The sequence below is a fragment of the Bison bison genome, unplaced genomic scaffold (assembly GCF_000754665.1).
Source record: "Bison bison bison isolate TAMUID 2011002044 unplaced genomic scaffold, Bison_UMD1.0 scf7180017864356, whole genome shotgun sequence".
NCBI lineage: Eukaryota > Metazoa > Chordata > Mammalia > Artiodactyla > Bovidae > Bison > Bison bison.
Genome location: NW_011494928.1, coordinates 2,467,347 through 2,495,030, shown reverse-complemented (window position 1 = coordinate 2,495,030; position 27,684 = coordinate 2,467,347). Strand labels below are relative to the sequence as shown.

Genomic DNA, 27,684 nt, shown 5'->3' with positions numbered 1-27,684 from the left:
AAGCTGAGCGCCGAAGAAGTGATGCTTTTGAACTGTGGTGTTGGAGAAGACTCTTGAGAGGCCCTTGGACTGCAAAGAGATCCAACCAGTCCATTCTGAAGGAGATCAGTCCTGGGTGTTCATTGGAAGGACTGATGTTGAGGCTGAAACTCCAATACTTTGGCCACCTGATGCGAAAAGCTGACTCATTGGAAAAGACCCTGATTCTGGGAAAGTTGAGGGCAGGAGGAGAAGGGGACAACAGAGGATGAGATGTTTGGATGGCATCATCGACTCAGTGGACATGGGTCTGGGTGGACTCCGAGAGTTGGTGGTGGACAGGGAGGCCTGGCGTGCTGCGGTTCATGGGGTCACATAGAGTCGGACACAACTGAGAGACTGAACTGAATAATAATAACAACATTTACTGAGTGCTCTACTAAATGCTAGCATGCTGGCACTGTGCTAAATGGCTTCCATACTATAGACAAGACTACAGTAAACACTCTGAAATCCTAGAGGAACTTCCCACACCTGTTCCCCGAATCAGCCTGGACGACCACTCAGTGGCCAGCTTGGATTTCACTACAAATGCTGGAAGAAAGCATTCGAGTTCCCGCTCACCCAGAGAGACAGGTGAACACCAGCCTGCTGCGTGTCTCCAGCTTAGAACACGTGAGCAGGGCTCCGGTTACTGACAAGCCAAGGCAGGGCCCTGCCTGGAAGCTGCGTTTGATTGAAATCAACTGCTCAGCCTGGAATCAATCAAGGTTTCTCTGTACAAGCCAGAAAGGACCTAGGAGCATTACAGCTTTTGTTTTCCTTCTTAAGCCACAGGAATTATTGGAGAAAGTCCACAGACTACTGACTGTAAGTGATTTTAGGTCTGGTAGAAAAAAAACAAAACAAAACAGTTCTTTAGGTAGAGAACAGAGTGTTCATCAGAGAAATCTCTGTCTCTCTCTCCCTTCTCAAGTTCAGGACATCTGTTATCTGCTGCAAGCTGTGGACCCTAAGCATTGACATTATTTGAGTTTGCATTAATCATTTTAATCCTATTTATTATGGAGCACATTGCCGAAGCAAAACGAAACTCTCTAAATTTCAGCTCTACCACAGAGGAATGAAAGGTCAGTTTACCCAGGTCCACATCTAGTTGAAAAAAATCTAAAGCATAAATCTTACCTAAATATACCAGTTAGGTACATCTCCCCTGCATTCCTGAAAAATGTTACATTAGTGTAACCATTGCAGACAAAGGGCTTTAGAGAAATAAGAGGTATGCCCAAAATTAAAGCGTCTCATTGGAGGGTTTGTTGAATTGGAGGGAAATTTCTCCATGGACAGGATTATTAGAGCAACACACTTAACAAGAGTTACACCAGGCTTATGGTTCCATGCACCCCAACAGAAATAGGAACAGCCATAATATGATTCTTTTGGAGATTTGTATTTCACCAATGGCCTTCAAACACATCATGACATTGAAACTTCATGAGCAATTCGTATGAAGAAAGCAAGGCATTTTCCTTCTCTAGGTAAGAACTTGAGGCCCTAGGAGATTAAATGATGTGCCTGTAATCAGTTACAGCAGTCAGATGGGGTACCAACTTTCTTTGCACAGTTTCAATGTGCCAGCCACTGTGGTGACCACTTCACATGAGAGCTTCTCTATCCCTTGCAACAATCCTTTCTCACTGAACAATGAAGTTCAGAGAGGTTCGATAACTTGCCCAAGCTCATAAAGCACAGAGAGTCTGATTTAGTCTATGTTTTTCTTTGCAGTTTATGGTGCTTCCCAGTTAGATGTACAGAGCAAGGTTTTGAAAACCAGGACTTCTAACCCCAAATGTTACCTCCTCCATGAAGTATGCCCTGACCACCACTCTCACCTGCCCCATATTGAGTGAAACTCTTCCACCATAATCAGTTATTGCACTCTCTCACTCTACTTTCACTCTATCATAAATGTTTGTCATTTTACTAATTTCATGTACCTTTGGGTCCCTGATAAGCGTGGGCCATCTCTTGAGTTTATAACTCTATAAAGTAGATCTTGTTTGTAAACCAGAAGGCACAGTACACGCTTGGTGAATGACTAAATGGAGAAACAAAATCCAATGTTTTTTTATCATGAGTCTGAGAATTACAAAGTGTGCCATGCGTTCCTTTTAGACTATTAGAAAAGTTGGTCTAAATCGTCATTCTTGGAACAAATCCTTCTTAAAAATCTACAACAAGGACAGGGAAATTATAACTATGATGAAGTTCCTATCATGTAATGCAGTCCAAATTTTGATAATACAGGACTTTCTGAAAATTTATGCATAAACTTTTCAAAGCTGTATAAAAGACATCTTTAGTTACAGGAGTCTACATGCTCTCTGCAACTAATGTTCATTCTATGGTCTTCACCTCCAACCCAAATTTTTCCTGTGACATGTATTCTTTCCTTAATTTCAGCCATGAGTGTGGGAAGAGACCAGTTGACATTGGCCTTGTGCAGTGTCTTTTGCAAAAGAGGGCACTGGGCTTGCCCTTACTGACTCAAATGCCAATGGAATCAAGAGAGAAGACTCAGAATCTAGCTGGGGTGTTTCAGATTCCACAGGGGAGTGAAATGTGAAGATGGCCATGTCCTCAACTTCTTTTCTGTGACTTTTTTTGTCTTTGTCTTTTCTTCTTGTTAATTTGCTGGAGTATCTGAATTCATTTCTCTTTCACCATACTGCAGAGTCCTTGGCTACAGTGAGAGGTGAATCAGGAGGGCAGGCATCCTCACTTGCGTGGGTTTAAGGCGGTGCTGAAGGGATGCGCATGGCTCCAGCTCTCTGGGCCCTTCCTCAGGTTCAGGGAGGCCTTGATCAGACACTGGTGGCTGATGACTACTCTGTCTTCTAAGGAAATGAGGGTCGGATCCGGATTCAAAGCTATTCAAATGCTGAACTCTGCTTAACAAAATGACTAACCTACTCATATTATAGTTAGGAAAAAAATCAATAGTTAAAAAAAAAATCCTTGGCATTCTCTTTACATTATGCTAATGGGAATCTGGCAGTTATAAAATGCTTGGGGTCAGCGGTATGTTTCTACTCGAACAAATACAGGCAGGAAAAACAACTATCAACTTCATCAGGACTTTGTCAAGAAAGCAGAACACATCCCCACCAACATACTTCCATCACCCAGCCTAACTTTGACCAACATCAACTTGCCCAGTGGGAAACAGCAATAATATCTTTATATTCTTCTAAATTTCAATTAATTAAAACTGCATCCATCTCAGCTCTCACTGAGTATTTCACCCTCTTGTACATATCAAGAAGAGGCAAATCACAAGAAAGCAACGAACTTCTGAGATTTCCTCTGCAAAGCATTTTTTTCCAGTGCTATATACTTGCTTCTTGCTTCAGAATACACTCAACCAACTCCACACCTGCCCTTTCTGATCCTTAGCCAACAAGTATAGTTTTCTGCAATCTCTAGAAACTTTTAAGCAAAAACCCAGAAAATTAAAAATGTGTGTTTTATGTAAAGATTTACATACTGGAAGCTCTTCTAAACATAACACTTCATTGATGGGTAATACAGAAATCACAACAATCTGGGCCTTAAAGTTAAGGCTTTAAGGAGATTATTTATAATGAGCTGGATTAAGGCCAAGTGAGGGAGGCAGTCTCGAAGGAGAGGCATCACAAAGCCAGATAGCCAGAGAACTCAGCATAGCCTAGGCTATGTTCTCCTAAGAAAGCGAGAGCAAGCAGCCAGCTCTCTGAATGGTCTAGGAGCCATTTTTTATAATTATGACTAAAGCAAACCTAAGGCTTTCTGAGAAAGCCTCTTAATTTCTGTTAGATCACATCACTTCCATTCAGCTGAGGTTAAAACATACCGAAACAGACTGGAAGAACATTCACCTTTTCAGAAACTGTTCCCAGAAAGAAGGATGCTCTTCTCCACACAATGAAATAAATAAAAAGGCACAGCAAATACCAGAGTTGTGAATTTAAAAGGTGGACTAACAACTGAAAAAAAAGTCATACAAGCATCCCCTTACCTGTTTTGACGTTGATGGCAAAAAAGTTCTGAGGATTCCCGCTTGTAATCCTGTAGGTCAGTTTTTCATTGGAACTAGAGTCAGGGTCCTCAGCCTGGATCTGAATGACCGATACATCCTTTGGAGAGTTTTCCATGACAACAGGATAATAAATAGGTTCCGAGGTCAGCGGGGCGTTGTCATTCACGTCTTCAATTTCAATGTAGACCTCAATAGTGGAATAGAGTGGAACAACACCCCTATCTGTGGCGTACACGGTCAGCCAGTACGACCCCGTTGTCTCTCGATCAAGAATGTCTGCTGTAGAGATGACTCCTACGAGAGAGTAGGGAAAGAGTGACTGAGAGAGCAAACCGGGAAGAGACTAAGCCAATCATCTCCAATAGAGAAGGGCTGTGCTAAGTAATAATGGCAAATGAAAAAAAAAAAAAATACAAAATCAAGATGTTTCTCTTTACATCAGAACATTATTTTCCGCAAAACTATACTAACTAGTTCGTCTACCATTTGAGACGTATAATCACATTCACAAATACTTTATTTGAATTTCCAGCATGGACAAAACACATACACACACACGAGACAGCTGGGAGCAATGGGAAGAGAGTGGGCAGAGGTCAAAACACTTCCCATGATGCCTGGGAAATCAGTGCACAATCACAGCAATATTCCCATTTACCCTGAGGTTGCATTGATTTCTTATGCAACCAAAAGCTTTCCCAGGACACAATATTTTATCTGTTCATTCACAAAAGTGAAAAAGACCTTTCAAGTGTTCTTTAGCCTATTGGGATGGAAACTGCTTTGCATGCAAAAATATAAGCCTCCTTGATGCAATTCCCCTACAAATCAAATGTCACAGTTATTCCAAAGGAATCAGAGAAGACACCGTAATCCATACAAACATACTTTCTGCATGAGCTCTAGGTCCCTCAAGAACTCTACAGAGGGCCCTAAATAAACTCTGAGCCACTTTGAGGGATATTCGTGGACAAGCATTTTAAATTAGGAGCAGAAAAATGCCCAGCCTGCTCCTTCCCACCTTTCTCATTTCAGGGTTGAAACAAGCGCCAAACAGGAAATCAAACATGTGCCAGAAAAGTCAAAGGAAAACACAGTGTTCTTGAATATCATTACAGCCCTCACCCAAAGCACCAAAGCTGCAGAAACTTACTGCAAGAACTCTTAAGTACTTACCACTGTGATGGGAAAACTCTGGGGCTCAGCTTATAAAAGCTCTAAAAGTAATTAGGATACTCATGAAAAGCATGGAATTCCTGTAAACTGTTACACTGTAAAAAACATCCATGGACGGGGTGAAGAAGCGGTTCTCCTGTTCTGGCCTGAATCTTCTATCCTTGGTTCTCCTGTTAGAGTTTTGACCATATTAGGCACATAATATGGCCTACAGATTTTGACTAAGCAAACTGCCAAGTGGAGGGAGGAGAGCATCTGTCCAGAAACAGGCCAGAATAGAGTTGCCTAAAATTCAAAACAGCTAAGTGATTCAAAGGGAGATTGTACAACAGATGTTGAAGTTTTAGGTCTAAAGTTATCCACCAAAGAACCCTGCAAACTTTCTAATTCTCTCATAGAGGGCTACTACTGCTAAGTCACTTCAGTCGTGTCTGACTCTGTGCGATCCCATAGACGGCAGCCCACCAGGCTCCCCAGTCCCTGGGATTCTCCAGGCAAGAACACTGGAGTGGGTTGCCATTTCCTTCTCCAATGCATGAAAGTTAAAAATGAAAGTGAAGTTACTCAGTCGTGTCCGACTCCTAGCAACCCCATGGACTGTGGCCCACCAGGCTCCTCCATCCATGGGATTTTCCAGGTAAGAGTGCTGGAGTGGGGTGCCACTGCCTTCTCCATAAATGAGGGCATTAAGTCTCAAATGTGAGTATGTAACGTGTTCCAGGTTGCATGGCTAATTGGAGAACCCAGGTCTGCCTGCCTTGAATGTTCCGCTTCGAAATCCAGACTCCATTACTTGCCACCTCTTTGACCTTGTACAATGTGTTTAAACCCAGCAAGCCTAGTTTTATCACCCCTATCTCAGTGCCATGATGATCATGTAATTAAATGCATGTTGAGTGTTTGGCACAAAGTTTGCAACATATTATAGTGTTAATAGATACTGAGTATATGTTAAACCAAGATGAATCAAAATAAGTACCCCAAAGCCTTGCAAACAGTAGCCACACCCCAAAGTAAGGGTGAGGAGAGAAGGTGAGAAGTTTGGGATGGAAAGTCTTATTAGATATTATTTTCTTCTCCAGTCATGTGGCATATTATTGCTTGGTCTTTGTGACTGCCCATGATACCTTTTCATGAAAATATCTGGCTGGTTTGGGGAACAGCAAAGTTAGTCCATTAAAAAGAAAATTTAACAAGGAACAAAATCAAAGAAGGTAGGTCAGCTTTGTCTGTACCTTGCCTGATCACCCACCATGCATGCACTCACATGCACAGACAGCAAGCATCTGCACACACACACACAGATTTATAGTCACAGAATTGTTCTGTGGTCCCTGGAAATCACTTAAATCTCTTTTCTTGCACCTGTCAAACTGGGAGATGGTGTATTACTGGCTTTGGACATTTAGGTGATTTTGAAAAATCCTTGGATGAGAGGCACCCACTAATGTAAATTAAAATATATGGGTGAATTTTTACTCTATTTTTTTAATGAAACATCAGACATGTCCTCTAGAAGTTAGAATTCTCTCTCATTAATATGAAATATGTTTATGGCTATTTACTCATTAAGTTGAAGTGCAAATGAGTATCTTGGAACACAGAGTTCAGGCATCATTCCTGATCCAAAAATCTGAGGACAAAAAGAAAAGAATGACTGGGAAATGTGTTGACAATTATTTTAAGATTCATCCAAGGCTCCATATTAACCATATTAAGCAACTAATGCCCAGCGATAGCATTTCCTCACTTTCTTCAGTGTTTCACAGCTAATTATGATCCACATGGTCACAATTAAAAAATGAGCTTTTCTATCAAGCAAAAACTCGCTTCTGAGGTTTCCAAAGACTACCAAAATCATATAAGCCCATTGCTTTTTTTAATTACTACCATGCATTCCTTTTTACTTTTTCAATTGAGGTATAATTGGCATACAATAACTATACACATTCAAAGAAAACAATTTGTAAGTTTTGATACCCTTGAACCATCACCACCATCAAGACAACAAATACAATCATTATTTCCAAAAGTATTCTTCATCCCATTTTTTTTAATTTAAATAGTATTTAATAATAAGCAAAATCAGACAACATTTTGGTGATTACATAATTATAAGGAATCCTTCTTGTGTTTTTTAATCTAATTAAAATGCTCTCAGATTTTGCCTACCCCTCCTCCCCATGTAACAGATTAGCATCTGGTCCCATCAACTCATGGAAACAGAGGGGAGAATGTGGAAGTAGTAACAGATTTTATTTTCTTGGGCTCCAAAATCACTATGGACAGTGACTGCAGCCATGAATTTCCTCCTTGAGAGAAAAGCTAGGACGAACCTAGACAGCATATTACAAAGCAGAGACATCACTTTATTTATGACGGTCCATATAGTCAAGGCTATGGTTTTTCCAGTAGTCATGTATGGATGTGAGAGTTGGACTATAAAGAGAGCTCAGCGTGGAAGAATTGATGCTTTTGAACTGTGGTGTTGGAGAAGACTCTTGAGAGTCCCTTGGACTGCAAGGAGATTCAATCAGTCCATCCTAAAGGAAATCAGTCCTGAATATTCATTGGAAGAACTGATGCTGAAGCTGAAGTTCCAATACTTTGGCCACCTGATGCAAAGAGCCGACTTATTGGAAAAGACCCTGATGCTGGGAAAGATTGAGGGCAGAAGGAGAAGGGGATGACAGAGAATAAGATGGTTGGATGGCATCACCAACTCAATGGACATGAGTCTGAGCAAACTCCAGGAGATAGTGAAGGATAGGGGAGCCTGGCGTGCTGCAGTCCATGAGGTTGCAAAGAGTTGGACACGACTGAGTGACTGAACAACAATTAAAACAAAAATAAACCGTCTACAGTGAGCTTCTAAAAGCAAGTTTCTGGGGGTGCTGCTCAGTAGAGAGGACTCAGGTAGAATATCCCAAAAGCAGATACATCCTTCTCCTCACGTTTCACCTATCACAGAAATACACAACATAGACCCTACTGAGGTACCCAGCTTTATGTTGATATTTATTAAGATGCCCATTAAAAAGTCCTTTAGAAATACAGTTGGGATTTTTTATACTCTTTGAGATATGCTTAGGTTTATAAAAAATTTTTCCATCTATTTCTTCTTACTGTATAATAAAGGCAGACTGGAATTATTTAGGTAACAATATTTAATAGTATAAGCAGGTACATAAACTGTGTTTATTTATTTATTAGAACTGTGCACAGTTTGAAATGGAATAAGTTGATCCCAGCATGAAGCACATGCCAGCTATAGTTGTTTTCTTTTTGACAAACAAATTATTAAAAAAAAAAAAACAACTATATATACCTTGTTCTTATCGACTAAGCTCTGAATATTGGAAATGAGAGGAAAAATTCATGGAGCTGTTCAAAGCAGATGACTATCACAGGCTGGGTTACTCAACTCATCATTTTCCAGCCGTATCTCCATATGGAGCAACCAAGGTGTCAAATGATATCTTGCCCCAGAAAAATGACACCCAAACATCCGCAACTACTCTAATAAAAAAACTGTCAACAAATGGTTTAGGGAATGCTTTGGTGGCCATGTGCCTACATAACATGATGAAAACCCCTCTTCCAGGAAAAGTATTATAGATTTTGAGGCAGTTAAAAAAAAGACACACACACACAAACCTTTAAAAACACCCTGGCAGTATATTCTTTGTAAATACTTCTAATAGAGGTTTACCTGTTTCCTTGTGCATATATATATCTTTAATTCTTATTCCCAGTTAGTCAAAATATTAACTCCCAATGCTCAGTGCACTTACATTTTATAAAACTTCTTATTCTGAAATAATTATAAACTATAGGAAGGTACAAAGAAATGAACTAGAGTTCCTGGGCAACCTTCACCCACCTTCCCCCAGTGTTAACATTAAGTGTATTTTTAAATTACTTATTTCTTCAAGAATCAAACACTTACTACTTTTATATCTGAGAGAACATGGAATTCTTTCATGGGCTTCATAATCCCTTTTAGCCAACCCTTGCTTGACTTTATTTAAGAGGATCACACAGATAACTATTTTTCTTTCTTTTCCTATTCATTCCTAGACTTGTATAAAGCTCTTATGGCCTTAGGAAGGATCACTGTTCTGAGCCGCGTGTGGTGATAATTAGGGCAAGAACAGGGATTTTATCCTCATAGCTCAACCCAGGTCACTCCATTCACACCCATGGTCATCCCTATAACCTTTACCACTCTGAAACAGACTAAAATCAACGGCAATCAGCTAAAATGGGAGGAGCCAAGAGGCACAAAGCAATTGTGGGAGGACAGAATCTTAAAACAGCTATTCAAAATGCTTCAGATACATTTTAGTATATACATACTACACACACATATACTTTCATACGCTTTATATGTCACATATTTGACACTTAATATATTTAAACATACGCTTTAAAGCACTTTTAAAAGTGAAAATTTTAAGCGAATCACCCAGCTAATTGAGTGGCAGAGTCGGGTCTGGAATCTGGAGCTGTGAACTGGAGCACACTCTCTTTTCATTACTGGAGCTGCCTGCTGATCTACCCGCATGTGCCCATTATCATGAAAAAGAAGGCAATCCCGTGCCCCAGCATCCCTCACAGTGGGTTGGTATCAGCTCTTTGGTAGCAGGAAATTCAATAGTTTCCTTGCTTCCCTCTATTTAAGTTGTTTTAATATATTATTCTGAATCCATTTTTATATCTCCTCAGAAGATCCTCAGTTGCTGGAATGGTTGGAGACCAGGAGAACTGGAAGACAACTTCTTCCTTAAATACCCCATCACCCCTCTGCTTTTGTACAAAGGCATCTGCACTCCCTGCTCCTTCAGTCCCTGCCTCCAGGAACCAAACCATCTTCTCTGTTCCTTAAGGAAGTTTCAGATTCAGAGAACACCCTCCCCCAGCCAGCCAGGGTCTGGGGCGTCCCCCTCTGCTTTTACTTTGTCCCTTTACCAATCCACTACGACCTCCCTATGAATACAGAGCATTCTGTCTTGTTTTTCTCTATTCTAGGATGGTGGCTAGAAATTTGGAACACTGTAAATGTTTGATAAATAAATGAAGGATAACATCACAACATTTGGTAAATGCAAGCAAGTTGGGATGTCTGGCTCTTTACAGACAAGCACTCTGAGGAATAGCTTCATTTGAAAAAAAAACAAAACTGAGTCATCTCGCCATCCTGTGATCACTAGGCAAAGTAAAATGGGATAGACTGAGCCTGTCATCTGTTTTAGATTTCTCTAGTGTACATGCAGAGTTACCTAGCTCTGAAAGTCAACTCTCCATCTGTGAACTATCCTGTTTGATAAAACAGTTTTCTTTTTTTAAAAAAAAATTTATTTATTTTAATTGGAGGATAGGTACTTTACAATATTATGATGGCTTTTGCCATACATCAACACGAATCAGCCACAGGTATACACATGTCCCCCCATCCTGAATTCCCCTCCCACCCCACCCCTTCAGGTGTCACAGAGCGCCAGTTCTTGGTGCCCTGAGGATAAGACGGTTTTCTTAAAAAACATGTGCAGTTTTGAGTCGTCCCTTTACTACCAAGAATGTGGATGGTGCCACGGTATTGTCTTCAAGGCTTGAAGCCAAGATGCAGCTTCATGAAGACATCCGTTGATTTTATCATTCACTTACACACTGCACTGTACACAGATTCGCACCACAGACAGCCGGAATTAAAGTCCTGGGCCCCAGATAGAGAGCCCGCAAGGCTCACTCTCTCACTGGCCGCTCCTCCGCTGATTCTCATCCACCCAACACTTTTGTTCTACTCTGTTCCCTCCTCTTCATACCAACTCCTGTTGAGATATCTTTCATCTTTGCAGAAGAAGAAAAAGCCACAACACAGTTGCAGGAAACAATTATGTCCTGAAATGCAAGCCGCCTTCATTGCCTGTTATTTCACAAGGCTCAAGGCTGGAGAGCAGCACATGAAATTAAGGCAAAAGACTGCAGGCTGATTTCAAGCTTTTGTTTGGAGTTAATGAAAATGGACAGCTCTCCTCGTCTGTTTGGGACCCACGAATTTTAAAACTTAGCTGCCTGCTCAAAAGCCTCCCAGGAAGTTCTATGAACTCAGTACTAACATACGCTTGGTATTTTTTTTTCAAAGACAAACTTTTCAGGACCAGTTTTGAATGGACTGAAAATGTATACCTGTTCTCTCTCTACAGTAAATCTGGTCTGTGTAGCTAGCACCAGATGCCAACAGCCTGAAAACAGGAAGTGGACAGAGGACCAATCTGTAGCAACACATCCAGCTCTCATTGTTTTTTCTTTTCTTTTCTGTATCGCAGATTGTTCCCAGCCTCAGATCCTTTCTGTGGTCCGTGCTAATTTGCATACCACCCCTAAGCACAATGACTGGGTTCACACAGTCAAGTAGAAAGGAAGGTTGAAATTTAAACCAGGAGAAAATGATTTCAGGAAATATATGAAATAAAGTCAAGAGTTAGTTTTGTTAAGTGTCTAAATGCATAGAGGTTATTTCACAAAGAGCAGTAATTCGCTGGAATCTTTCGAAGAAATGAGCACACACCTCAGCACAAACCGTTTTGGTTATATACACAGAAATACTTTCTGGTAGCAATGGAGAGGAACAAAGAAACGGGTCTATGGGGGAAAGCTGGAGTTCCTATCTATTCCTGTGCTTCAGTGACAGGAGACAGAGCAACAGAGAGGCAGAAACAGGGAGAAAGAAAGAAAAGGAAGGGGGGGGAGGGAAGAAGGAAGGAAGGAAAGAAGAAAGAAAGAGAGAAAAAGAAGGAAGAAAAAGAAAGAGGCGATCTTTCGCCTGGCAGAAACTTTTAGAGCATTCAAATTGGTTACTAGGTAATCTTTGTGTTAAAAATAAAAAGACTTCATTGTAGAAGAAAATATGCAAACTAAATACATTTTTAAAACACCCATTATTTCATGACCCAAAGATAATAACTGTTAATGTCCTTGATGTATTGCCTTTGCTCTAGATTATTTTCTCCCCAAAGCAGAATATTTCTCAGGAATTGTGGATCCTCACTTACTCATCTACTGAACAGCTTTCCATACCAATACCTGTAGTTCTATACATTTAGCTTTTAATGGTTGTGTGGTAATGCCCACTTGCCCACTAGCCAACTAACAAAAAATATAAGCTCCCTCCGTGCAAGAGTTTTCTCTGTTGCATCACTGTTGTCTACCCTAGAGAAATGGCTAGTACACACTACATGCTCATTAAATACCTGTTGAAATACTCACACAATGTTTATCGTTTATTTAATGAAGCCTCTTTGCTAAGTCATTTATTAGGTCATATTTTATTTTTTGCTATTGTTAATATAACTCATACTTAGATGAATAACCTTGCATCTACATCTTTTTTCACTTATTTCTTAGAATAAATTTCTAGAGAGAGAAATAATGAGTCAAAGGGTCTTATATTTTTAAATGCATTTGAGTCAACTGTCTTCTAAAAAGTCTACACTACTTATAATGTTACCAGCATTTTCTGACCACATTTTTTACTAAATCTTCAAAAAATCTGTATAATTGTTAATGGAAAAAAAAATCTGCAATTTACTTTCTATAGAGCTAACAGCTGACCTTATAAAACCCTTTAAATCATTCCTCACTGTATTTTAACCATTCGACTCAATAACCAAATGCCATGTTTTTGTGGTGAGACAAAACACTGTTGACAGCAAGATGGTGCTAAACATTTTATTGTAAAGAAAGACTTTATATGAGGCACACCTTAAATGAAATTAACATCTGTCCACAAAGACAAATTCTTCAGCTTTAAAAAATGCTGTAGTATTTTTAAATGAAATGTCAGAGCATAACCTTTAGCTCTTCAAGAAAGAACACTAGATATCAGTCATACTTTAATCCAATATTTAGGATTATCTACTACCAACTTAACTTAGCACGAAGGACAAAGGGACCTGGGTTCTCTGAGCAGACTAGCTCTATAAGAGTCTTCATTTGGACTGGGATTTTTTTTTTTTTTTCCTTCCCAGGTTCATTGTGATACAATTGACATACATCCCAGTATACTTTTAAGGTTGTACTTTACTGTACTGTATGGCATATTTTCTTTACTCACATATACTGTGAAATGTTTTCCACAGTAAGTTTAGTTAGCATCCACGACCTCATATGGTATATACCAAAAAAAAAAAAAAATCTGGGACTGGGAATTTAAGTTTTGCTTAGAAAAGCCTTTTCACTTCCAAGAAGTTAGACTAGACTTGAAGAAAGATCTCCTGAACCAAAATGTCTGGGCTAATGCGTTAAAGTGTGTACTACAGACATAGTCACAAAAGCTCTTGTGTTTACTTGAAAGCAATGCAGGGTGGTACAAAGTTCACTCTTAAAACTGGGACTGCACCACTTGGACTTTATGGAAATTTTCTCTTTTGGAAAACTTCTTCTCCAAGTTAAAGGGAACACTTCTTCCTTTTTCTTTTCTTCTATATCAGAATATGGCAACTATAAGTCACATTGTACTCACCCAGATACACTCCACAGGGAGCTTCCCAGGTGGCACTAGTGGTAAAGAATCCACTGGCAATGCAGGAGACACGGGTTCAATCCCTAGGTCAGGACAGAGGAGCCCGGTGGGCTACAGTCTATAGGGTTACAGAGCTGGACATGACTGAGCACTGTCATACCATTCCATAAAGAGCAAAAGCCTTCAGAAACTTCTTAATAAAATAATGAAAGCATACAGCTCCCTTATTCTTTTTCTCAAGTGAATGCACTCTGACTTTCACAGCTGAGTGGATATTTACCAAGAAAATATTTTTACTGAAGTTGCAGAGATAACTGCGTATACGATACCCCAAAAAGCTGAAATGATTTCCTTGGCAAAAACACACTCTAGGTGATGGAAGTGAAGCATAGAGTAAACAAAGGAAGCTGGATTGGAGTCTAAGTTTAGTATTGTGGTTGCTTTTTCCCGAATGTGATTGAAAACTTATAACTACGTTTATTATGACAAGTTTATAAAAGCTTATCTAGGAGAAAAACAGCCTCCAGAACTTGTGTCTTCTTTCATCCTTTCAGGTTAAATCTCACTAGACTGCTTTTTCCTTTAACCAGTTTTGCTGAAACTACACAGACAACGCCATACTTAGGTAATTAAGTTAGGCTGATTAGGTTATAGGGACTATACATGCACATGAATAAAATCCTTGAAACCACCTTACCTTTCTTTACAGTGGAAACAATAAACTCTTTGCTTTCCTATTTATAACCAAATAAGCACCTACAATAGCCTAGAGAAACCAGGGCCCAGAGGAGGGAAGTGTCTGGTTTCAGCTAATTGAGTTTCTTCCATTCTCATCTTCTACAGATTCCTGGGATTGTTTTCCAATTTTCATTCGCATTTCATCCCATTAAACAGTTCTAACCTCTGACACGTGCACGCCACCCTGGATTCATCTTCTATTCATAACTGGGATGAAATGTGCCCACTTGCTCTGTGGACAGTACCAGAGGCACTGACAAGACAGAGATAAATACTCAGGCTGTTAGGCCAGCTTTTGAGAAGAAAACAAAAGCAGACCCCTCGTCTAGCTGGAGTCCTTAACATCAGTGTGCGCAGGCACAAGGCTTGCATTTTTGATAAACATGTAGCTGTTGACTTGCAGGAAGAAGAAAAAAAGACTGCTATTAAGCCTAGTGTGTTGTTACCATGCTGATTTTATGCCTCGGTTAGGAACTCTTTTCCAAAATTTCTATATTTAAAAGTGCTTAGTGATTCTAAGCTGTGCAAATAGCAATACAGGTAAATGTTAGTTTTAGGACAAATTATTGAGATTTGTGAACAAATTGCTATGCCGTTTTCTCAACATGAAGATGAAAAATCATGTTGAATTTTCTCCCCTTTGTAAGAACATTAATTAAGATACTGCCCATACTGTGATGCAAATAATATGCAAGGAATCAGAAACAACTATTTTAGAAACTCTAAAAATAAAGCAGTAATAACGTGACCTCTGCATTACTGTGAAAATTCAAGATAATTTGAAAATTATTTTATTATATTCTGTTAACACACTGATTAAGACATGTATGTGAATGGCTCCCAAGAACGGTTCTGAAGTTAGGTATAGACAGTGTATGTACATTACTGATAAATTTCCAGTATCCAAAGAAAGTTGAATCACTGACATTAAAATGTGTAAGACTGGTATTTGGGAGGTATCCCTCAACAAATGTGGCTCCAAGTTAAACTTAGGGTAGTTCCTTGTCAGATACTAGGAACACAGGAGGACCAAAGAGCAGAGAGGAGGGGAGTTTAGAAAGGAGGCCTCTGGGCTGTCATGGCCTTCACTGCCCTCCCTTCCTCCTTTCACGTGTCTACACTGCATAGTCCAACAGAGCTGAAATCCCAGGTCCCTAAGGAAGGCTGCAACAGCAAAGGACAGCATGGGAACTGTGATATTAAAGAGGATGCAGGAATAAAATGAGAACAGCTAAAAAAAGAAAGAGGATGCAGGGAAAAAGAAATACCATATGGTATTACTTATATGTGGAATTTAACATGTGACACAAATACACTTATCTATGAAACACAAACTGACACAAAGACACAGAGAACAGACTTGTGATTGCCAAGAGGGAGAGTTGGCGGGGGACAGATTGGGAATTTGGGATTAGCAGATGCAAAGTATTACGTAGAGAATGGATAAACAGCTAGGTCCTAATTGGGGGATTAATATAACAAAGAATTCATGTATATGTAGAACTGAATCCCTTTCCTGTACAATAGAAACTAACACAACATTGTAAATCAACTGTCAATAAAATAAATTAAAAAAAAAAAAAAACTAAAATAAATGCAGGAATAACCCTGGATTTTCAGGAGATCATCCTGGACTGCAGGTTGCCTACAGAATTTTTGTATTGGGGTCCATACTGGCCTGCTATTTGCTCAAAGTCTTAGACATGCTCTGTAGTTACAAAGGCACTTGCCTTTCTGAGAAGCAGATTTCATGGCAGGTGACCTTAATTCTGGACTTAGTGCCTATCTCCGCATTAGACTATACTACCCCCCAGGGCAGAGCGGATCCTTCCTGTCTTCCTCCACACAGATCCCAGCACCTTTAGAGCCCCTGAAGCTTTGTGCACAAAATGCTTGGACATTAAATATGTGTTGAACGAGTGAATGGTGTTTCTATTTCCAACGGAGTTTTGATGGCTGCGCAGAAAGAACCCAGCCGAGAATTATTATAATTCCATTAACAGCGTCCAACATATGGCAACGTGCTAAAAAGGAAAAAAAAAAACAACAACAACCTAGTTAGCCCCAGGAGACTGGAAACAGGAAGAGCTGCTGAAAGAAAGTTTAATTAAGATGGCAGGAGGCCCCACTGAGAACATCTAATCTTCCCCGGTTGGCAAAGTCTTCCCTAACCCACGTGAGGCTGCAGGAGGTGTAGGTGGGTGAGCCTGCCCCACTGTGGAGACAGCCAGAGAGGGCAGCGACCGCGCCGGCACAGACTGGACGTCCTGCAACAGCGCCTTCTGAGTGCAGCCTGTGTACGACCAGGAGCTGGGACAGGCGGCGTAAACAGACACCCCAAGTCCCGCATCACCTGTAGCGTCTGCTCAGCCTCCAGCAGAAAGTCTCTAAGTTAAAGGCCAGCTGCAGAGGGCGGAGCAGCCAGAGCCATCCTCTCCTGCAGAGGGTTGAGAGCCCTGGCCCAGGGAGACCGGGTGAAGACAGGAGCGGGTGGGCCCTCCCGTGGGCCCTCCCACACCGGAAGTCGATCCTCCCGCACCGGAAGTCGGTCCGCAGCCGCAGCGAGCGCACCATGACCATTTCTGCCACCCATCTCCTTCCCCTGCACCCACCCATCTGCGCACTCCAGACACCTCAAAACCGCTCACATTGGCCCCTTGGCCTGGAAGAACAGCCTCCCACCTTGGAGACACAGACTCAGCGCTTCTTGCTTTGTGAAGTCAGTAACTCCCAACCCAGACTTGGCCACTTACTCTCCCACTGTATTTATGGCCGCCATTACTATGGCATTGAAGACACCATTTTGCAGTTTTCCTTGTATGTCTGACACCTCAACGAGGGTCTTAAAGGGGGCCAGTGTCTTATTCATCTTCTGCGTGCTCGGTCCCTGACACACAGAATCACTCAGCCAATGCGAACTGGATGAAAGGGAAACCCATTCCTGAGCTGCAGCCATTCGCAGAAAGGTCCTGGTGGGGAATGTGCCAACAGGTAAATCTTGTCTGGAAGATCGTAAAGTCCAGGATAAGGGGATAACTGTTCTTGTGCAAAGAGAAATTATAGCAAGGAACGGGAGGCAAATGTGTAATATATTTATTCATAACCAGTTCAAGGAATGCTTCAAAGACATGCCGACACAGGATTTTTAAACCAGCTATAAAAATGCTTTATTTTTAGTGAGTAGAGCTGATCAGTCCTTTGCTCGGTTTCTTGCAGAGAACCAATATTAAATTCCTAAGGAACAGTTGTTCACAACCAGTTGATCTTTGGAATACCTAACTTCTGTTTTTGCTATCAAACCAAAGCCCTGAGCAGAGACCAGAAAGGTTTCAAATGCCCATTAAATAAATGGTCATATTCGCTGGGAAGCATCCAGAAGAAATGGGTGGGAAAAAAATCACTAAAATGAGTTAGACCTCCTCCCTCCATGCCCAAGTCTGAGCACTGACCTCCCAAGAAGTCTGGCTGGTTCCTGGAGTCTGGGCGGTCTCTTGGCTCTTACATTGTATTTTTCATGGCACAACTGGCTTTTGTGTATGATCGGAGCCTGACAGCTATGGCTGTTCTAAAATGAAAAACTACAACTATTTAGCTTCCATTACATATAATTCACAATCTCTGATGGAAATGTTCAAGTCACTTAGGACTCTGATTTGGAACCATGTATCTGTTTTAATTCAGATGACAGCAGTAATTCATTTGGACAACATGATTCATATAATGTGCTTCTCCTTCACTGTAACCTTTGCATTATAAAATGACACTGTTTCATGAGACCACCTCGAAAGAGTAAGAGGCAAATCCTTTTACATATATGAGTCTTATTACTTATCCAATGTATAGAATTTTTTGTTCCTACAGGAAAAGAACAAGTGTGTATTATTTTTTTATTTTAATTGGTAATGATCACTGAGTTAAGATCAATTTAGTAAGTCCAATCTGTGTATTTTTTAAATGAAATATAATAGGAGGGAAAAATCAGTGTTGTGTATAATAAGGGTAAATAGTGCTTTGTAAAACTTATATGTGTGAGAATGACAGAGAGAGTACAGTGGGCTATGATACAAAATGCATTTAAATGTGCTTTTTACTGAGGGTGATGACCAAAAAAAGGCTGAAAATGGCTGATAAATTGACTGTGAATGGAAGTCTCTCAGTCGTGTCCAACTTTTTGCAACTGCATGAACTATACAGCCCATGGAATTCTCCAGGCCAGAACACTAGAGTGGGGAGCCTTTCCCTTCTCCAGGGGATCTTCCCAACCCAGGGATCAAACCCAGGTCTCCTGCATTGCAGGCGGATTCTTTACCAGTTGAGCCACCAGGGAAGCCCCATAAATTGACTGTGCTGCTGCTGCTGCTAAGTCGCTTCAATCATGTCCCAACTCTGTGCAACCCCGTAGATGGCAGCTCACCAGGCTCCCCCGTCCCTGGTATTCTCTAGGCAAGAACACTGGAGTGGGTTGCTATTTCCTTCTCCAATGCATGAAAGTGAAAAGTGAAAGGGAAGTCGCTCAGTCGTGTCTGACCCTCAGCGATCCCATGGACTGCAGCCTTCCAGGCTCCTCCGTCCATGGGATTTTCCAGGCCAGAGTACTGGAGTGGGGTGCCATTACCTTCTCTGACAAATTGACTGTAAATGACTCTAATTTTGAAGTCAGGAAGCATAGTGAAAATTCAGGTAAAAAGTCTTGATTTTATCTCTGTCATTTATTAGTGATGTGCCCTTGTGCAAATAACTTCTCTGCTTGTTTCCTTACCTATAAAATAGGGATGGCACCTCATAAAGTTACTTGAGGTTTAAAGAATATAAATGTGTTTAACTCATATTATAATAATGGTAGGAAACACAGATTGTTTACTATTTAAAATGCCTAGCACAGTGCCTGGTACATAATAGAAACTGTGAAAGTGTTAGTCACTCAGTCATGTCCTACTCTTTGCAACCTGATGGACTGTAGCCTGCTACGTGCCTCTGTCCATGGAATTCTCCAGGCAAGAATACTGGAGTGTGTAGCTATTCCCTTCTCCAGAGGCTCTTCATGACCCAGGGATTGAATCTGGGTCTTCTGCATTGCAGGCAGACTCTTTACGGTCTGAGCCACCAGGGTATGTAATAAGTACTCTTTAAATGCTAGTAATTATTGTTTTTATATTATATTTGTAAAGTATTACTATTGTTTTATAAGGCAATATGTATTTTATGATCATGTGTTGCCTAAAATAGCATCACCAGCTTAATGTACATGAATTTGAGTAAATTGTGGGAGATGAGAGGATAAAGGAGCCTGGCATGCAGAGGCCATGGGGTTGCAGAGTCAGGCATGACTTTGCGACTAAAGAACAACAACAAAAATTGCCTAAAATGCAAGAATCAAGTATTACATTCCAAGTTCAATGGACATAACTAGGCAAATAAGACTGGCACTCTTGTCATTGACATGCTTTCTGATTCAAATCTCTTGACATTCAGCTGAAAATGTAGCTAATAACTCATTATTTAACCCTGGCTAACAATAGCAAGAAACTGAGAACTGAACGTTACATTAGCATTTTATCAGCTGAAGTTAAACTCACTGGTCAGAGTAAAGCAAAGAAGCAGAGTAGGTATATAAGATTAGAGCGGTGCCAGCTGCCTTTGATGGAGTGCTGACTGGACTGTAGCACTTACTCACAGGTACCGTATTAAACCCATTTTAGAGATGAGAAAACAGGTTTGAAAGTTTTGCAATGATGTTTGCAAGGTCATATCATTGTAAGTGAGAGAATCATGCTTTGCTTTCATGTCTGGCGCATCTTGAGACTCTCAACACAGGACGAACATCACAGTCATCACATTCACACATCCTCTGTAGCAGGTGAAGGATCACTACATTCATGAGCTCCCTCTTTCCGAGCCCTTCTGCTCCATCGATAGGCAGATGTAACTGATAGAAAGCTCCTTCTCATATCGGACCCGCATATTTGCCTGCCTACACTTTCCACCCACTGGAACACTACAGAATACATATTCAGCCTCTTCTGTTTCACATAACTGAATACAATGAACGAATCTATCTCCTCTCTGTCTTCTCTTCTCTGGAGTCAACAATCCTAGTTGTCTTCGGATTTCACTCTTATAAGATGGCTTTTACCCATTCTTCACATGCTGTTCATCTACTCCCCTAGTACTCAATCTGAAAACACCCTGTGATGCACTATGCCCAATGCACGAAGCCTGCCCAGAGTACTGCAAAACTGGTTCATTTAAAACCACACTTGGGCATCACTGTACTTGGAGGCCATGTTAAGCTAAATAGAAACAAACTACGTCACAATTTCATCTCCAGGTTTTGGTCACCTAAAGAGTCAATTCAAATGAATTTCTAGGCCATGCTTCCACCCTTCATTTCTACAACCACACTTCTGAACCTCAATGAAAGTTTTATTTTCATCCCTGTAATATTTCCTTGCCTTGCTTTTGGCCCAGCTTTTCAGCCTAGAGAGGTCATTTCAATTCTTAATTCTGTCTTTCATAAAATTAACTCATTCTCAGGAGTATATCACATAGAAATGTAAAAAGTATGTGGTTACGTTAAATTGCTATAAGTTGACGGCCGAGACGAGCAGATGGGAATGTATGTATACAACCACAAAAGCACCCATTTTTGCTCCTCTCATTAAATCTTGAGCTCACGTGCTCCTGAGCCCTGCGCCCTCTCCTTTAACTACATTGTGTGGGCACAAAGGTCACCATATTCATTTTGACTGAATGATTATTAATTTGCACATGTCAAAACTCACTGCTAGAATTGATGATAAGCCAAGAGGCAGGAGAGGAAATAAAACACCACACATCTTAAGTGTGGGTTCAAAGGCAAGGACTGGCACATGTTGTTTCCCTGAACCCAATCAGTCAGAGACGTGACAGAGAATGGAAATCCATACGAGAAAGGAATCCGGCAGAAAGACAAAGAAGAGAGAGACAGGAAGAAAACACACATATGCACGCGCCTGCACATACACATACACACACACACACACAACTGACTGGTGAGATTTAGTTACTAGAAGGCTTTCACACATGAATACTGCCATTTAATGGCATTAGATCCTTGACTTTGTATTACTATTAATAGACAGCCTATTAGGGCCTTGCTATTTACGGGTTTCCACAAGGCAACATGATTTCCCAGTAGTATATTACCATTAATTGGTAAAAGGTACTCTAGGAATATCAGTCTAAGACAATAGCTCAGCCACAATTAAAACACAATTGCATTTGCTGACCTAGACGACAAAGCCAAGTGTGCCTGGGAAATTCTCTGCAATATTTTACAACCTGAACTAATTAAAGATCACATTTTCCATACAGCCAGAGAGCAAACACGAGAAATACCCCTCAGCTGAAGACTTTCTAGTTTGATGGTTACTATAATGAGTTCAGTCCCAAAGGGACAAGACAATAGAAAGCCGCTTCTGTCTGAAGGTTGTGGCATGAAACTCAGAAATCCCTTCATTTTAGAGCAATTCTTTCTTGTGTAGTATCAACTTCATCCAAAGCCCCACAGTCCATTTCTTTTCCTACAGTGAACACAGGGAATGTAGGGGGGAAATGCATTGCATTGTAGCCTGCTAAATTTCTCAGATTTAATGTTGACAAAGATTAAGAATAGCATATCACCATTGCCAGACTGTGTGGTGGATGAGTTTCCATTATTAACTTAGGGGAGCCTTCCCTCATCTAAAACAGGCAGCAGACTAAACCTGTTTTTACTATATGATTAAAGTATCTTTACACAGGCAGCCCAAGGCACCCCGAGTTATTGCTCTGTAGCCTGGAGGTAAATTAAGGTGATCCTTTTCGTTTTCCCCATCTCTAATAGGATTGTACATTCTGCTTCTGCAAACCGATCACACTATTACCTACTGCAGAAACCTCATTTCTGAATGCTGATGTGTGTTCTGTCACATTGGGCTTGAAAAAAAATACCTCTTACTACTTTGTTCTGATAAGGGGAAATCTTGCAAGAAGGATGCTTTCTGGGAGGGAAAGCAAAACACAAAAGAAAAATGCACATTATGCACTTAATGTGAATTACCAGATGTCATTATCTGAAAACATTTCATCTTGTTTTTCCTTCTTCAAATTCCTTTTACAGTCAGTCTAATCCTGATGGCCAGCATTTTAGAGCATCAGTGCCATTTCGGTAGGTGCAGATTATTTTTCATCTCCAACATAAATCTGTTCTTAGAAGAAAAAAGTACCTTCTGATAATAAGGTATTTAAAATTAAATGCAATAACTTAATCTAAACCAATGCTCTATGACCCAATACAAATCTTCGAGAATTGATCTTTAAAGGAAAAAACATCAATATGTAATGTGTGTGATTAGTCTTAGCATTTTAGTGTCAATAAGCCCTGAAAATTATAGCCAACAAGTATTTATTGAACATGTACTATGCTTCATGAATTTTCTCAATCTGTGGATACAGCATGGAATGTGAAAGCCCAAAGAGAATTAAAAGCACTTTCCATTTCACAATATTATTTAAGCTTTCTCTAACATAACATAGGCCTCAGTACAATTCCAATCTGAATTTCAAAAATTTCTACGTCAGATGCTTGACATACATAAAGGGAATGGATGTTTTGCATTAACACTCCAAGTCTCAGATGCTGTTATAGGTTCCTTGACTTCTATGCTATCACATTTGTTGATAAAGGTCACGTTTCTGATGTGTTCCCTTCCAACATGAGTAAATAACTGCTTTCTAAGTTTTTTAAGATTTAGTATTTCACATGACGGTCATTTCCAATAAAGCAATCAAAGCTTTGCTCATGTACGAGATGACTCAAAGTGTCACAGAGAACAGCAAAGCCAAGTTCAGATGTGACTACTGGGGAGTCAGGCAGGCTCCCTCACCCTGCAAATCCCTTGCTTCCATGTAGCACTCCAAAGCCAGGAGATTCCAACTGGATTCTCAGCAAAATTAGGAATTGCTCATATCAGGTACCCTCAAAGCAGCTCTTGAATAATCAAAACCGCTGGTGTTATATCTTTGATGATTAAAGGTATACTCTGCTGAGTACTGTGTAGCAAGATTTCATTTGCTTGTCACTTAGAGCTAACATTTGGATGGTAGACGACAGTTGCACATAAAATGCGATAAATACGTGGTCCTGAGCTGCCACTCAGGAGATCATCTTAAGTGACTGGATCAGCTCGTACCATATGGAGACTTGGCCAGTTCCTTACCTGCCTCCCTCCCTCACCCCCTCCCCGAGCAGAATCAGTCACTCCATCTACTAGATTTCCAAAATAAATTTTCTGTGTCATTAATAAAGCACTCAAGGCTTCCAGGTCCATGGAGTGGCAAAGGGCCGGACATGACTTAGCGACTAAACAGCAGCAGCAATGAAGCACTCACGTGCTAAACAGCAATGATCCCTTTTAATGTATCTATTCAAGGCCCTAGGACATGTAGTAGTCACTTCTGTATCAAAAAGAGAATAGGTCTTCAACAAGTGTTTACTAAATGAATGACACCAAAATAGCCTTTGTAAGTATGCCTGCACTAAAGATGAGCAGTCATGCAAAGTTGCACCAAATTGCAGAACAGTAGAGAAGGGTAAATTCTGAGAAACCCTTCAGTCCACCTTGGCTTTTAAGCAAGACCTTACAAAAAGACCCAAAACTGCATTCCTTTATGCAGTATCCTTGTCAGGTTGATCGAAGGCTTCTGACCAACTTAAACTGTGTCACCTTGATAATTGCTAGATGATGTCACATCATAAAATCTCGAAGACAGACCTGGGTCAAGGTCTGACTCTGTCCTGAACCGCCTGTGTGACCTTGCACCAATGATTAAACTTCTCAAGAGCCTCGGCTTCCTCCTTTGTAAAATCAAGCTGAGAATGGCACCTACTTCACAGAAGAGTTGAGCAAGACATGTATATGGCAGAGTTGCATCGACTTTAGTTTCTATTTGTATCAAGTTTTCCATTCTAAAATGATATGTCCCCACCCAAAAGCTCTGCGCGAGGCACCTGCTGGTGGTATTTTAAAATGCCTAGATATTAACCTTGATTTGAATCCTTTGACCAAAAATAACCCTCTCGGGGCACTTCGCTGGTGGTCCAGTGGCTAAGAATCCACCTGCCAATGCAGGGGACATGGGTTTGATCCCTAGTCTGGGAAGACCCCACATGCCTTGGGGCACCAAGCCTGTGTGCCACGACTACGCAAGCTCGAGCGTCTGGAGCCTGTACTCTGTAAAGAGAGAGGCTACTGCAAGGAGAAGTCCGTGCCCCGTGACAGATCAGCCCTGCTCACCCACCTGGAGAAAAGCCCAGGCAGCAATGAAGACCCAGCACTGCTCAAATGAATAAATAAAAATTTAAAAATAATCCTCCTGAGAGAGTTTCACTTAAAAAAATCTGCTCAGACCTCGATTAAGTGCCAGGCAGCAGGGAGACAGCTGTGGTCGCTTCTCTGATGGAGTAAAAAGACTAAGAGGGGATGGAAACCAAACCCACCACGATGGAAAATGTGATGAAGTGTGTCACACATCAAGTTCGTAAGGAATGGGAATCCCAGGGACCTAAGGAAACAGGTAGCAGAGATGCAGATTGGGCTACAAAATTCCAGAAACTGGACAAATTCAACTGAACTCCATCACCAAAGTCAGGTTCAGTCAGTTCTAATGAAGAGGACGAACCTAGAGACTATTATACAGCGTGAAGTGAGTCAGAAAGAGAGAAACACGTATTGTATATTAACGCATATATATGGAATCTAGAAAGATGGTGCTGATGAACCTATTTGCAGGGCAACATGGAGACACAGACGTAGAGAACAGGCTTGTGGCCTCAGTGGAGGTGGGAGAGGGCTGGGCGGACTGAGAGAGCAGCGTGGGAACATGACATCACCATGCATAAAACAGCCAGCCAGCGGGGAGCCGCTGTGTGATGCAGGGGGCTCACACCTAGTGCTCTGTGACCACCTGGAGGGGTGGGGGGAGGAGGTGGGACAGAGGTTCAAGAGGGAGGGGACAGATGTACACCTGTGGCTGATTCATGCTGACCACGGTAGAAGCCGACACACTATCATAAAGCAACTATCCTCCAATTAAAAATAAGCAAATTTAAAAAAAAAAAACACTTTCCCCAAGTAAAGAGGCTAAACAGAGGCCGTCTTGTGGCATGTGTTTAAGTAATCCCAGGGAAGGGGTGGAGGATGCAGTGCGCATGTGTGATTCACTCGATGATTATCACCTACCACCATGAATGCTCTGCAAATATTAGCACTTCTGGCTCTGGAGTGTTGCCTTCAGCCTCTCTGGCTCTCTCCAACAGCACAGGAGGGTTTCTTCAAACCCTGCTCTCAGAAAGTAAAATTTAATGGCAACCCACTCCAGCGTTCTTGCCTGGAGAATCCCATGAATGGAGAAGCCTGGTAGGCTGCAGTCCATGAGGTTGCACAGAGTCGGACACGACTGAAGTGACTTAGCAGCAGCAGCAGCCCTCTTTTCCTAAAGCAGTTTGCAAACCTAATACCTTTGGGCTAGACGCTGAACTCTTTCCTTCCTTACACTCAACAAGGAATCGGCAAGTGTCTGCTGCATGCCCATCCCCACTCTAGAGAGAGGAGCACCCGCATGAGCAGAGCCGAGGCCCTGCACTCATGGGCACAGCCTAGGGGCCTCTGACAGGTGGCCATGGAGTATGAGAGATATGGCGGGGATTCTGTACAAGGGCACACATGGGCATGCTGAGGACTCCAACTCCAGCAGGTGTCACAGAAGTTCCCACGGAGGAAGACCGTGCGATTTGGGCTCACAGGATGAATAAGATCTCCAGGCAAGAGAGGGGCTATGGGAGTAGAGATTTTCCAAGAGGCAGCAGAAGTCTGGCGCTGGTAACAGAGGCCACCTGGGTTAGAAGTGGGGCGGGAGGGGGCAGGGTGCGGTGGAGAGGTGGCCTGGGGTGAGCAGACGGCGGAGGTCCATGACGTTACACTCATGCAACAAATATTCACTGACCACTCTGTGCCAGACACTGGGGACAGAATCAGGAGCAAAATCTCGATTCAGCTGGAATATTTTCTAAGTAAGAGGTTACATATGCTGCAAGATCCATTGGCTTTTAATAAATATACGTTCAGTGGGTTGGGCTGGCAAAGGGATCCTAATCCAAGCCTTCACCCAATACTCTGCACAATAGATTTAATCGATCTGCAGTTCCTCCCCCCACCCCCATTTTTCACTGAAAATTGTCAGTGCTCATCTTTTGGATGGATCCACAGCAGAGCAAATGCAGGCCTAAGGAAGATTTTACAGATTACCAAAATGAAGAGCTAAAACTTGGAAGTGTCTCTTCAACTCTGATTTAAACCAGCTGATGTAGATTCAAATAGCTAAGAGCTAATGACCAAAATTATCTCCATCCCACGTGGCTCGCACTACAAAGAACTCTATTAAACTGGCCTATCAAGGGCCTGAAAAAATAGCATACTGTGTACATAGCTTTATTACTCTCTAAAGACCCTCCTGTGGATGTTATGTCTCAGAAGTCACTGGAGTTGGTTGGACGACCTCTCCAACATGAAGCTGGGCCCCATTTACCAGCTGCAAGGAGATTATTCCCAGTGATGACTAATGAGAGTGTGTGTTAGCCATTGACTCAAACAGTAAACTCTGCTCTGAAAAGTTTTAGGTGTCTGAAGAAAAGACTTTCAAGGATGACCAGTGGTTTACTTTCTGCTTCTTTCCTGCGTGTGGGCAAATTGCAAACAATGTGTTTCTAAGGTACTTGAGGAGAAACTGTGGAAAACAGTGACAGTTGATATTTATCTCCAATTGTTTTGAGTCAGATCAGCCAGTCAACATTTATTGAAGATTCCATTGTGTTCAAATTGTTGCAACTGTCCAGTGCCATCACACAGAAATAGGCATTTAGGAAAAGATACATGCTGAGCCCAGAAACTTGTCACTAAGTACTTATGCAATCTCCGATAACTCACCCTTGCTATAAGACTCAGCCACCTCATCTGTTCACAAAGAAGGATGTCTTTTGCCCTGCCTACCTCGCCAGGTTGCTGTGAGTAGCAAACGAGATGAGTTTACAAAAGCACTTCGGAAGGTACAATTAGCTAGACAAACACAATGATCCATCATTTAACGGAGGATGCTTTCTTATCTTCGAGGA

The 27,684-nt window shown here is 41.4% G+C and overlaps 1 protein-coding gene across 1 annotated transcript in view; it reads right to left on the bottom strand.

Moving 5' to 3' along the window:
- Window positions 1–27,684, bottom strand: part of FAT3 (FAT atypical cadherin 3) — a 644,263-nt gene that overhangs the window by 451,651 nt on the left and 164,928 nt on the right. Inside the window, exon 2 of the mRNA XM_010855186.1 lies at window positions 4,037–4,351. Coding sequence (XP_010853488.1) covers window positions 4,037–4,351 — 315 coding nt within the window. The remainder of the gene's footprint in view (window positions 1–4,036; window positions 4,352–27,684) is intronic.